Source organism: Paroedura picta, chromosome 6 (assembly GCF_049243985.1).
Source record: "Paroedura picta isolate Pp20150507F chromosome 6, Ppicta_v3.0, whole genome shotgun sequence".
Lineage (NCBI taxonomy): Eukaryota > Metazoa > Chordata > Lepidosauria > Squamata > Gekkonidae > Paroedura > Paroedura picta.
Genome location: NC_135374.1, coordinates 56467777 through 56480823, shown reverse-complemented (window position 1 = coordinate 56480823; position 13047 = coordinate 56467777). Strand labels below are relative to the sequence as shown.

Here is a 13047-nt window from a genome sequence, read left to right as displayed (position 1 = left end):
CCCTGGCGGGCGAGGCCGGGCGAAGCAGGCAACGGGGAGCCGCGCTTTGCGCGGCTCCCCTTTGCCTGCTTGGCCCTCGAGTGGCACTCGGAGGGGCGAATCAGGAGCCGCTTTGCGGCTCCTGATTCGCCCCTCCGAGTTTTTATCACGGAAAAAGCCCGCCCTAACTCCTCCCCATTAGCCCTTAGGGCTTTATTTTATCCGCTCCACAGGAGCGGTTAAAGATTGACGTATCCATAGACATGTTGAAAGCTTCATAAATTATCACTTGCTTTTAAAAAATCTTGTAAATTCTTATAATTTTGTTTTTAATTTCAGGCTATGCAGGAATTTGGGACAATGTGTAAAGAGAGAGAAACAGAGACTGTTAAAGGAGTTTTGCCTTACTGGTCTAGAATTTATTGTAAAATATCCATTGTGAGTATTGAAAGAGTATGGCTAAACTGAACTACACTGTGCCTTTCAAAATGTATCTCAATCATTGTCAACGTAATCATTGGTTCATTTAACTTATTTTTGAAAGGTTGATTGCTTTAAAGAATGCTTAAAGCCTTTAAAAGAACAACTTTGTTTTATGGTTATATTTACAGAGTGGTGTAGAAGAATTTGCATTGCTTTGTATGTCTTATTCTTAAATTTGTTTGTTTGTTTGTTTGTTTGTTTGTTTGTTTGTTTGTTTGTTTGTTCGTTCGTTCGTTCGTTCGTTCGTTCGTTCGTTTATTTATTTATTTATTTATTTATTTATTTATTTATTTATTTAGCTTATATACCGCCCTCCCGGGGGCTCAGGGCAGTTTACATAACAACATAAGAACAATACATGGAACAGTCTATAAAACATTTGAATAACCATGCAATAATAACTGATAATTGTAAACATATAACAGCATAGTAGTATAACCAATAAACAATACAACAGTGCAACAATACAAACAGGTCCAGAGTATATAGGTGGTGTTCTGGGGGGGGGGGGGTCGGGGGGGAGCAGGGGCCCTTTGGTCGCTGTTTATGTCTGTTCTCAACCAAATGCCTGGTGGAAGAGCTCCTCCTTGTAGGCCCTGCAGAACTGTTGCCCCCTCTTTTTTATCTTTTGTTTCCCATAAAACAAACTTCCCAGGGAGTTTGCAGCAACCTGCTGCCAGGGATATATAAACTGTGAGCTTCCAGGAGACTTCGGGGGAGGGTGGGGTTTTGTGACTGTTTTATCTGCCACCGTGTTGGGGATTATAGTTGTAACTGGGGATGAGGTTTATATTATTGTATGTTGGAGATTTTATTTGTAACCCAATGCAAGGCAGCATCGCTTCGAGTATATACATTCAGAAATTTAAAATAAATGTTTGTCAGGAAAAGCTGGATTCTATATTTTAAAAACACTGGATCTAGATCACACTGGTAATTTCTACCAACTGCCTCTTATTGCTGCAGACCTCCCTCCATGCATTTCCTCAAGGAAGATGGTGGAGATTTATAGATGTGTGAGTATCTCCCTAAAGGAGGGACACCAAGATCTCCCTTGCCCTGGCTTCAACCAAATGCCTGATGTCTTCTGGGAGATCGTCCCACCAGTTGGGGGCAAAGACCGAAAAAGTCCTGGCCCTGGTTGAGGCCATGCTCACTTCCTGTGGGCCAGGGATCACCAACTTATTAGTACCTGTGGAAATTTCATGGGATATGACAATGGGGCTGCAGTTGAAAAGTAGAATTGACAGAAACAACTTTATTCTGGCTTTTGTATGAATTTTTATACAAGAAGACCTGGAGCTTGCATAAGAGTGGGAGAGGGAGGAATTTGCCACTGCAGCCCTCTTATCCAGCCCCATTCTCAAGATTTCTTGACCCTCAAGGGCAGATCTTCCAGGGAGTTTAGGGGACTTCAGAAAGAAGGGGAAAGTGGCAAAGAGCTTTCCTCAAGCTCTGTTCTGGCTCTAACCCAATTTATCTGTGTCGTTATATATTTTTAACATCTTTTACAGGATCATGATCGCAGGGTCCGAGAAGCAACACAGCAAGCTTTTGAACAGCTTATTCTGAAAGTTAAGAAAAATTTGGCTCCTCATTTGAAAAGTCTTATGGGATACTGGCTGATAGCTCAGTGTGACACTTATTCCCCAGCTGCATCAGCAGCTAAGGTGGCATTTGAAAAAGCTTTTCCACCAAGCAAACAACCTGAAGCCTTAATCTTTTGTAAAGATGAAATTCTGAATGTGAGTCTCCCACTTTGTATGGCTATTTTAAACCTTTAAACAGATGGTGTTTTGTAGTATGAAAGCATCAAACTCTCTTTTGAGATTATAATATAGTTAAATAATAATAATAATGATGTTTATATTGTTCTTAGGCTATTTCATACATGAATGGTTATCTAAATGTTTGGAAAAACACACACACATAATCCCCACACAATCGAAATGGATAGTTCCAAGAAGGCAGAAAGGAAGAGGAGGTGCTGAACTGCAGACACCACTAATAATGGTTCCACAGATTCACTTTTAATCTTTGACCTTTATTATTGGTTGATGATCATGCTGCTGCTGTTAGCACAGGAGTCATGAAGAACACTGGGTTTGAGACACTTTCTCTTGTTCAGCCTAATCACCTACAGAATAGATATGAAGATAAAATGGAGGAGGGGAGAAACATGTATACTGCCCTGAGCTGCTAACAAATATACCTCCTTTAGTATCCTAGTGCTGCTGCCATTAAGGGTAGAAGACTGTCTTTAAATAAGAAAAATATAGACTTTATTCAAGATTAATTTGACACATGTACAGTTTGAAAAGTATTACACTGAAAAAATGCTGAAATGTATTAATTTTTTTTCTGCATATGTCTTTCCCTCATTCATGGCATTAAATGTTTTGTTTTTGTGCAGGTGCTACAAGATCATCTTCTAAAAGAAACACCAGATACACTAAGTGATCCACAGTATGTACATTTAATTGTTGGATGGGAAGTAATAAAGTTTATTATGTTGCTTTAGTTTCAGTAAGCTGGTAGAACAGATGACATTTCTTGATGACATTTCTGTATGCTTCACTCTGTCATATTAGATCAGAGGAAGCATTTTTTCCCATTTTCCAGCTCTGTGTGCACACACTTGTCTCCCACACAAAGAAGCTTTCCCACTGAATTTAGAGAGGACAGTCCTGCCCAGTTTGTGTGTTTATGCAAATTGCCTATTGGTTCCACTAAAGTGAGCTGAGAGTTCTCTTTTTAGAAGAGCGCCTTCTGTCTGCCATTGCTTGGTTATCACATTCCAGTTTAGTAGTGTATTTGTCTACACAGGAATTTGCATTTTATGTTATTTATTTGCAGCACTAATATTGTGGTCATATTGCCAACTGAATTGGAAAGTTATATATTTAATTCATTTTTTCACTTTCAGAACTGTGCCAGAAGAAGAAAGGGAAGCCAAATTCTTTCGAATTTTAACCTGTTCTTTGCTGGCTGTAAAGAAACTGCTCAGTGTATTGCCTAATAATGAGAATTGTTTACTGGAAGAGAAACTGAAGCCTCTTCTGTCTCAAACAAAGTTTTGGAAATATGGGAAGCATAAAACTCCCCAGGTATTTCCCCCCTCTATTTTTGCTGAATCAGAGTTTCTTTTCAAACCATACCTTTATGATAGAGCATCAGTTATGTTTCCAAGAAATGTGCATGTTTTGTGTGGATAGCCTGGGAAGGAATGCAAGAAGAAACACTGCAAGGGGGCTGGTGCTATGATCAAACTTATTATCTTCTTCTATGGTCTATAACCTTTTTTTCATTGGGTCCTTTGCTTCTATCTTCCTGTTTTCTGCTCTCTTTAGTAGCCACAATAACTGAAAACAGAGATCAGAAAATTGGGTTGCCTAATCTAATTGTCTTCAGAGTAGGTAAGTCATAGAGGGCAGGGAGGCAAAAAAAATATGAACGCCCAATTTCATTCAGTCTGGCATCTGATTTTGATCAGTAATTGCAAAATACTTAACTTCTGTGTAAAGCAGTGCTTGCCTCCAAACATGTACAGAGTGCCTTTTACTTGCCAATGTATACCTACTGTCAACCTGCTGTTTTTACTCCTTCAAAGACATCCCTGCCCTGGATTGGGGTAAAGAACTAGGGAAGTATAATGCTCAGTGAAGTTTAAACTTTGGAACCTTTCATTATAGGAAAAAGAAGGACAAAGGATTGAGGGGCGTAATATCCTAGCATGAGCCTCTTGTGGCGCAGAGTGGTAAGGCAGCAGACATGCAGTCTGAAAGCTCTGCCCACGAGGCTGGGATTTCGATCCCAGCAGCTGGCTCAAGGTTGACTCAGCCTTCCATCCTTCCGAGGTTGGTAAAATGAGTACCAAGCTTGCTGGGGGGTAAATAGTAATGACTGGGGAAGGCACTGGCAAACCACCCCGTATTGAGTCTGCCAAGAAAACGCTAGAGGGCGTCACCCCAAGGGACAGACATGACCCAGTGCTTGCACAGTGGATACCTTTACATTTACCTTTTAATATCCTAGAAATCTTAAGTCTCATCTTGCTGCAGAAAAATACTGTCTTTATATAGGCTCAATAAATTAGTGCCAAAAATAATCAGTTATCTGAATTCAGAGACTAAATATACCCTTCACATATGTAGAGTCCTGCTCACTAACCATACACATGAATCTACCTAATATTCCAGGATAATTTCTAGACTGGAGGGGTAGGCAGTCAATAGGAAGGCTTAATACTTAAAGAAATGTTTTCTTGTTCTTTGATTTTAATCAGCTATACAGGTGTATTATGAAAAATGACAAACATTTGTCATTTTATAAACGTTGTACATTTTATAGACATTTTATAGACATTGTACAGCAAAATTTCATTTAGCCCCTCCCTTTTGCATTCTAGGTCCGTTCAGCTTTTTTTGAACTCATCTCTGCTCTTTGCCAATACGTTCCTGAGTCAGTGAAAACTGAAGCATCAAGAGTTTGCCCAGCAGTTCTTCTCAGCATTGATGATAGTGATGCTGTTGTTTGCCCTGCTCTTTGGGAAGCTGTGCTTCATGTCCTGGCAACCATTGAGGTAATGCAAGAGGCAGCATGGGGAGTTAGTTCTTGCACTTATCAGGAAATTGATCATTGGGCTTGTGATTAACTTGTCTTAAGTAGGTCATTACTCTGATGTGGGAGGACATAGTAGCAAGGTCCTTTGGAGGCTTCCTCTATTTATGGAGACTTGGTTCCAAAACAGAATGTGACTATAATTCTTCAATCTTTCTGAAGAGAGGACAGATAAAGATCTATAAGAGAGAACAGTGAGGATTCTGTTTAGAGCATCTGTGCACTTAAAATTGATCTAAGTGTTCTGATGTTTTCTTAGAACCTGTAATATTGGCTGAACTTATACATTACAATATGCTGTAGTTTAGGTTCCTAGTTTGAGGACAAGAGAACAAACCATAATTTTGTCTGGTTCAGACGTCACAACAAATGGTTGTTTGTCAAGAATCAAGAATCTAAGGTGCAGGTAAGGAGTGGTGGAATGGGATTTCAGAAACCCAAGGACTTGCAAGTTTTGTGCCCATAATGAGAAACTATCTGGGTAGATTAAATTGCTAATTTGAACTAAAATCAATTGATTGTCAGTCTGGGGAGATATTTCTTGAAATAGACTGAAACTTGAATTATCAAGCTTTTCTGAAATAAATTAAAGAACACTCATTGGCTTATGCATCTTGTATTATTCTCCAGGATTGTTGGATTCATGTGAATGCCAGAAAAGGAGTCCTGCCAAAGTTGTGGATAGTACTTCAAGAAGGAGGACAAGGTCTTGCCACTGTCATATATCCTAATCTGTTACCTTTCATTAGCAAGGTACCTCATGATGTTACTGAACCAAAGCTGGACTTTTCTAGAACCTTTTTCACCTGCATAATTCAAGGGTATGGACATCTATTTTTGGTTATGCATTTAAATAATTGATTTATCTGTGTTTCTGGAAATAATAAAGAACACAATATTTAAACCATGTTAAAAACCTCATGTGTCAAACCTCAGTATTTAAAATATCATGTTTCTGTCAGCCATAGTGTCTAGATGATTTTTTAAAAAGCTTTCTGTTTTAATTCCTCTAATCTGGGTTTCAAAGTGTACATTTCCCTCCACTGTTACCTACATTGTTACTTTTCCATACTAAATTTCTAATGAGTATTGTAGTGATTTGTGAAATTGATAGTTATAATTTAACATTGACACTTTAATTCAAAATCAATAATGCAGTTCATTCTGTTTCTGAATTTTGTGCTTGCCTAGCATGTTGACTGAAAGAGCTACAACTAGCCGTTCAGAATGCTCTGCAATCTTATCGGCATTCATGGAATGCTTGCGATTTACCATATTACAGAACATAGGGGAAGAAGAGGAAGACATGAAAGTTCAAGAAATGCTTATAAGTGATCAGGTATTTATGATGAGGTTTTCAAATACCACTGAGTTTTGCTTATTTTTATTTATTTTAACCAGATTCCAGCTGGGTATTGCATTCATGGATTTGTTAAATCGGCAGGTGATGGAGAACAGAAAGAACTTCCCAAGCCGCCTTTCAGAACTCCCTTGTTTCCTCCCTAGGCTCCCTGCTATTGCATCTGAAGCTTTCTGCACTTGCTGGAGTTGGCGTGGGAAGGAACAAAGGACTGGTGTAGCACAAACTGAATCTGTGTCTTTCTTGATATCTGCGTACACAATCTCTTTGTATATGAGGAATCAATAGCTTGGGAGCTTTGAAAGCCCCAGAGGAACTTACCTGTTCTGGTATCTCCTGTCTTGCCCTCACTTTCCCACTGAAAATTAGCCATCACCTGCTAACTGCCTAAAAAATGACATTCAGAGTATGAAGCGGAGTGAGAAGGAAAAATGAGCTAGAGGCTATGTGAATCGTTTGTATCATTTTTGTTTTTTCAGGTTATTTATGAATGTGACTGGAAACATTCCTATAATTAATCGATACTATGCTAAGCAAATTGAGACTATGATAGATGTTTCCCACTGAACAGCTGGTGGGCAAGAGGTGTGACTTTGGGGGTGCTGAATGTTTCTGTGTCTTTTTGCATTGCTGCCTGTTGCTGTGGGCATTTTGGGAGCCATTTTTATGGTGTCTTTCTCTTCCGTGCAATCTTGACGAACGATTGCGTAACATGATGAAGTCCATTTCTCATGCTGTGAATAAGTGTCGGGGGTGTATGGAAGAAAGACATGGGCTGCTGCTCCCTGCCTTGCATCATTATATCATAGCCAATCAATTGCTTGTCCCCACGGCAGAGGAAGATAGGGGCAGTTGGCCTGGTTGCCTTGGAAATAAGAATGCTGAAATTCTTCTCGCACCTGAGCCTAAAGAGCAGGCAGATACTCTTTCCCAGTGTACAAGAGCATATAATGGAAAACCCTCCCCCCCCCCCATAACAGGAAAATAATTAATGGAAAACAGCCATTGTCTGCTTAATGTTAAACATGATTTGTGTTCCTCCTTACAGCTAATTCCTCTCATAGACACGGTGATTAAGGAGCCTAGGTTGCAAAACGGGCCTTTATTTTATGAGATAGCAGACCTGTTAAGTTCCTGGGAAACAAGAACAGAAAGCGCAAGTTGTGAAGAAACAGCTCTCACTTTCCAAAGACTGTTGTTGAACTTTTGGGAGGGACTTTCAAAAGTTTGCGTGGTCCACATTGACATAATAGATGCGGATGAGAAAGCTTTGGCTGCTGTGTCCTGTTTGCTAGAAACTCTTCAGAACCCAGAAGAGAAGATGAGATCAAAGAAAAGCAAAGCTGTAAAGATCAGGTTTTCAGAAGAAGCTGAAGCTGAAAACAGCACTGAGAACGAGACATGTGTGAATGTGGGAAGGAGCAATGACTCTGGATTTATTTTTCATGACCAGCACCTTTCCCCTCTAAGGAAAAAACCTTTGGAAGATTTAGTTTGCACCCTTGCAGAACTTAGTATTGTGTATACCAGTGATCAAAGATCTGACCAGCACCTGAAGTTCCTCTCTGCTCTGCTCAGCAACTTTGCTTCTCACAGAGTTTTCCAAGTTCTCCTAGAGAGTAGGAGCAATATTCAGGAAGCTATGAAACCTCAGTATGAAAATCCATCTCTCCAGTTTTTGTATGAAAACGTAATAGATTGGCTGAAAGAAGACTGGAGGAAAGACACAGACTTTTTGGTTGATATTTTGTATAGTGTCCTCCATTGCTGCACCAGCCCCACAGAGAGAGAAAATATTCTCAGTGATTTAACAAAGGTACAGTTGTTGCATAAGTCAAGTATCTAAATCCAAAATCTTTGTTGCATAGATTCTTTCTGTAGACTTGTGTGATATTTTGCAAGGGTAGCTTAGTAGTTTGGGGTTTTAATTGGTTCGTTTGATGCTTGTCTGAGGCTTCTGACTTTCTTTTAGATAATTCTGATGAGGTTCATATAGTTTCAATATTTAGTATAAAAATAAGCAGTGTTGATACAATTCTGAAACTAGATTTTAACTAGTTGTTAAATTTCTTGCAGTAGCCAACACTAGCCATCCACTGTATGCCTTGAAACGCTTAATATGTGCTCCCGCCAGGAATTTACTGATGACAACTTTTAAAGCAAAAGAATATTCCAGTCATTTAGCATTTAGCTGTTTATAATGCAATTTCATCAGTGTTTTATCCGTTTTTATTTCCTGTTCATAACATAGAGTTATATAAATAAGAATCCAAATCTGTAGCATCAAGCTTATGAAGAATCAGTTTAACTTGCTAAACTAAGGAAAAGGTAGTTGAGCTTCTCTTGCAGTATATTTACTTATGAATGTGTGGGTGTGAGTGCTGATCACAGGTCATGTGTATATGAACAGCCATGTGAAAGAGGTTCGTAAAAATTCAAAGCCATCCAAGGAATTTAGCCAGGTTCCCCATGTTATATAATATTTCAGCTTTCTCTGTTTGGTTTTAGATGGATCTGAAATGGAAGATTCTCCTTCAAATAATTCAAAAGGTATTGTCAACTTTCTCCCCACCCCACTTTATACATATTGGTTTGAGTCCACTTCCCCCGTGATGGTACCATTCTCCATTATGGTAGTGGCTCCTTGAGTAATCCCCCTGATGGAACTATACCCCAGGTGACATGAAGCAGTGGTCCCCAACCTGCGGGCCGCGGCCCGGTGCCGGGCCGCAAAGGCCATGGCGCCGGGCCGCGGCTCCCTCTCCCCGCCCCGCCCCCGCAGTAAAAAACTTCCCAGGCCGCAAGCTTGCGGCCCGGGAAGCTTCTTACTGCGGGAGGCGGGGAGAGGGAATCAGGGCCGGGCCGCGCCTGTGCGGGCCACGCCCGCTCGGCCCGATCCGCGGGCGCGGCCCGTGGGCGCGGCCCGATCCGTGGGCGCGGCCCGGGCGCGGCTCGCGGGCGCGGCTCGGGTGCGGCCCGATCCGCGGGCGCGGCGTGGGCGCGGCCCGCGGGCGCGGCCCGATCCGCGGGCGCGGCCCGCACGGGCGCGGTCCGCGGGGGCGCGGCCCGATGCCCTGCCGGTCCCCAGCCTCGGAAAGGTTGGGGACCACTGACATGAAGGGTTGTCACGGAACAGTAAAATCTGCAGACTCCTGTATAAATGGGTGTAGTCTAATAATAAATAGTTGATTGGCAATGTCTGACCCATCAGTTGACAGGAATCTCATCCATGTAGCTTGGTAGTTTCTTAACATGTGTGTTATTGCAAGTTTTCTTGTTAGTTTTAAACATTTCTAAAATTGTGTTGTTTTAGCAGTATATATTGGAAATATTCTGAAGCTAGATGCTGGAGAAACATGTGTACAACTGCTCAGTATGTGTCATAGCATTCCTGGGTCTATTTTGAAAATCGCAGTTAGTCTAACTAAGGCTAAAGGTAAAGGTAAAGGTATCCCCTGTGCAAGCACCGAGTCATGTCTGACCCTTGGGGTGACGCCCTCTAGCGTTTTCATGGCAGACTCAATACGGGGTGGTTTGCCAGTGCCTTCCCCAGTCATTACCATTTACCCCCCAGCAAGCTGGGTACTCATTTTACCGACCTCGGAAGGATGGAAGGCTGAGTCAACCTTGAGCCGGCTGCTGGGATTGAACTCCCAGCCTCATGGGCAAAGCTTTCAGACAGCTGCCTTACCACTCTGCGCCACAAGAGGCTCTTAACTAAGGCTAAAAAGGACCATTAAATTTATTATTGTTGGATGATGTTATAGTCTTAGTCTATTGAAAAGATGGTCCTATTTCTGTGTCTGATCATAGATTTTCCAGTTTGGCAGTCTGTTGCAGAAAAAAGGTATTCTTTGGTACCTTAAAGACTAGCGGATTTACAGAAACCTAAATTTAAGGTGCCACAAGACACCTTTTACTTGAAGCAAAAATAAAAGTTTGGTCTAGAAAAAATGTGTGTTCAAGTCCCTGTGATCTGAAAGAATTGCATTCTGGATTTTTTAACCAAACACTAGACAGAGACACCATTGTTATATATTTATGTCCCCTTTTAAAATAGGTTGCAGCGTCTGAATTTCCTCTGTTGTAAATCTTTGCAATTTGAGATTTGTTGCCAAATTAATATATTAATCTAATAACCTGGTTGCTTTCTAACCATACTGCCAAAAGGCAGACCTCTTACACTAGAATTTAAGCTGTTTTTAAGTCACCCATTTAAATATCCATTTTTAAGGAGTATATAGGTCCACCTTTTTTCTGGTCTACAGCAAGCAGCAACAAAATAAAAACAACTGCTTTGCTTGCATCACAAATAAGGAAAAGGAGAAAACTTGGGACAATCTCTGGAGCTGAACGGGAAGGGAAATATTAAAGGTGGGAAGCAGTCCTTGCTGTGGTGATTCCCACCAACCAGTTCAGTTACTTAGATTCTGAGTTCTCAGAGGAAGAGCCAAGACCACTGGCTGAGGAAGACTACCCGTGACCAGGAAGTACCTACCATGATTGTGGCACTTTCTGACAGGAGTCCTGCAGCTCCAGAAGCTATCCTGCCAGAGTTTGTAAGGGGGGCCTTGTCACTGGCCCCCGAAATAACTACCAGGCTTTTTCCGGGCAAGATGCAAATCTGGGCCTATAACTCCTCAGGGGATGCTCTCACAGGAGATGCAGGAATGGTGATGGCAGAAGGCCCAGGCTGAAATCGTTGCAAAGGGGGCAAAGTGTTCAACTGGAGATCAATAGATTGCTCACTCATAATGTATTTAAAGGCCACCTGTTTCCAAGTGAAGCCTAACAGCTACTCTGAATAAATCTCTGTTTTTATGTTCTTATAATACAGGCATGTTCCAGTTTGGATAAATATTCCTTGGTTTCTAGTTGGCTCAAAGGGAGTGTGTTAGGAGAGAAGCTTGTAACTCTGGCTGATGATCTGTGTAACACAAGTCTGGAAACCACAATTGCTTCAGTAGAATCCTTCCACTCAGAAAAATGGGCCCTGCTAAGCCTGGTGTTATCACAGCTTATAAAGAATGGTAGGGGACGTTGACTTTCCTTGGAACTAATGAACTGTACAGAGTTCTTTGAAATAACAACGATGTTAATGTTGCAGGCCTAGCACTGTTAAGCCAAACCTAAGCAGTTATGGCCGGGGTTTCCAATATACACTCCGAGACACCACAGTGAGGGAATAAATTAAATGAATGAAAAAATAAATTGAAATAAATAAAAACCATGATTGTTTCAGGTCAAATTTACTCACATGGTGGAATGTTTAGATTACAGGATATGACGAGCTTTTATGGATCACACAGCAATTTTAACACTCTGTCCGTCGCTTTCAATAGAGTCCTTGATTGGTGAAGTTTATGTCAGAAGGATAATTGATAAACTTCAAGCGGCTCTTTCTAAAGCAAAGGATCTTTCAGAAGCTGGAAATACTGAGCCGTCTGTGTCATTCATCTGTGACGTAGCCTCTAACTTCTTTTGCTCAGTGAAAGGATGTTTGTTAATGCCATCGTCAGAAGATTTGTTGTTCACCATTTTTCAGTTGTGTGCAAAAAGCCAAGCTACAACACATTTGTCAGGTATGTTTCTGTGTAGCCAGATCAGCTGCTTATTGATGCTGCTTTGGTGGGAAGATGTTCAGTATGTGGGATTACGTCTTCCACCTGCCCCAGCAGGCAGGAGATGGAAAGCCTGTTTAGTTATCAGTCTGCTTGCTCCCAAGTGCTCTGACTTCCTTCCTCACTCATGGGGTCCTTCCTCGGGTTTTTAAAAGATATATGATAATTGGTTGAGAAATAGACAGCATAAACTCCTTTCAAAAGCAAGTTACAGATTGGATTCTGTTCTTAATCGTAGTGCTCATTATGTTTACTAGTTCAGCATTTAAAACACTGTACCATTTTCTTTCATTGATGTAGATTTCCTTGTAAATAAGCTGAAGCACACTTGGATGTGTGGCTTAACATCACTTGTGCATCAGCTTGGAGGTACACATAAAGAGAGCACCTTCCTGCAGAGATCTGCATTCTGGGTGAAGAACCAGCTTCAGGCATCTGTGATGGATGTTAAAAGGTAGCACCATAATCTTATGAAATACAGATTTCACTATTGTGTTTTGTGTTTTACTCTTCATGTAAAATGCTGGTTTCCTTTCATATCAGTCTGCAGGTTTTGATCTCTGCAGTCAGCGATTTGCTAACTGAACTGTTGGTAGCTGATGAAGTTTCTGCTTATATTTTGAAAGACTACATTGAATGGCTGACCCCAAGCCAATGTGAATGGGAAAAGATGCAGGAATCCCTATCTTCAGAGGTATAGAGTTGACTTATAATGTGCAATGTGACTTCACGTTACCCAAGAAAATTTGTGCTATGAGCGAGAAATCCATGTAAGAGATGAAAACTTGAATATGGAGAGTCCAAACATGTATATTGCACAGGATATATTTTTTTCAAATATAGACATTGACATGTTCTTTATTAGTGAATAACGTTAGGTGGTTACCCTAAAGGTTATAGTGCTTGCACATTTAAGAAATCTTTGTCCCTTGCAATGGAAGAAGAGCACTTCCTCTGCCTCCTTTTTTGATTTTCTGGACTCCA

The 13047-nt window shown here is 41.0% G+C and overlaps 1 protein-coding gene across 2 annotated transcripts in view; it reads left to right on the top strand.

Annotated features, from left to right (window-relative positions):
- The window catches only part of LTN1 (listerin E3 ubiquitin protein ligase 1), a 34575-nt gene that overhangs the window by 3963 nt on the left and 17565 nt on the right, over positions 1–13047 (top strand). For both annotated transcript variants that reach the window (XM_077342479.1, XM_077342478.1), the window contains exons 3-15: positions 319–417; positions 1977–2207; positions 2876–2928; positions 3389–3569; positions 4871–5044; positions 5713–5903; positions 6274–6421; positions 7491–8258; positions 8951–8992; positions 11280–11472; positions 11785–12024; positions 12364–12517; positions 12607–12757. In XM_077342479.1, the coding sequence (XP_077198594.1) occupies positions 319–417; positions 1977–2207; positions 2876–2928; positions 3389–3569; positions 4871–5044; positions 5713–5903; positions 6274–6421; positions 7491–8258; positions 8951–8992; positions 11280–11472; positions 11785–12024; positions 12364–12517; positions 12607–12757 (2625 nt within the window). The remainder of the gene's footprint in view (positions 1–318; positions 418–1976; positions 2208–2875; positions 2929–3388; positions 3570–4870; positions 5045–5712; positions 5904–6273; positions 6422–7490; positions 8259–8950; positions 8993–11279; positions 11473–11784; positions 12025–12363; positions 12518–12606; positions 12758–13047) is intronic.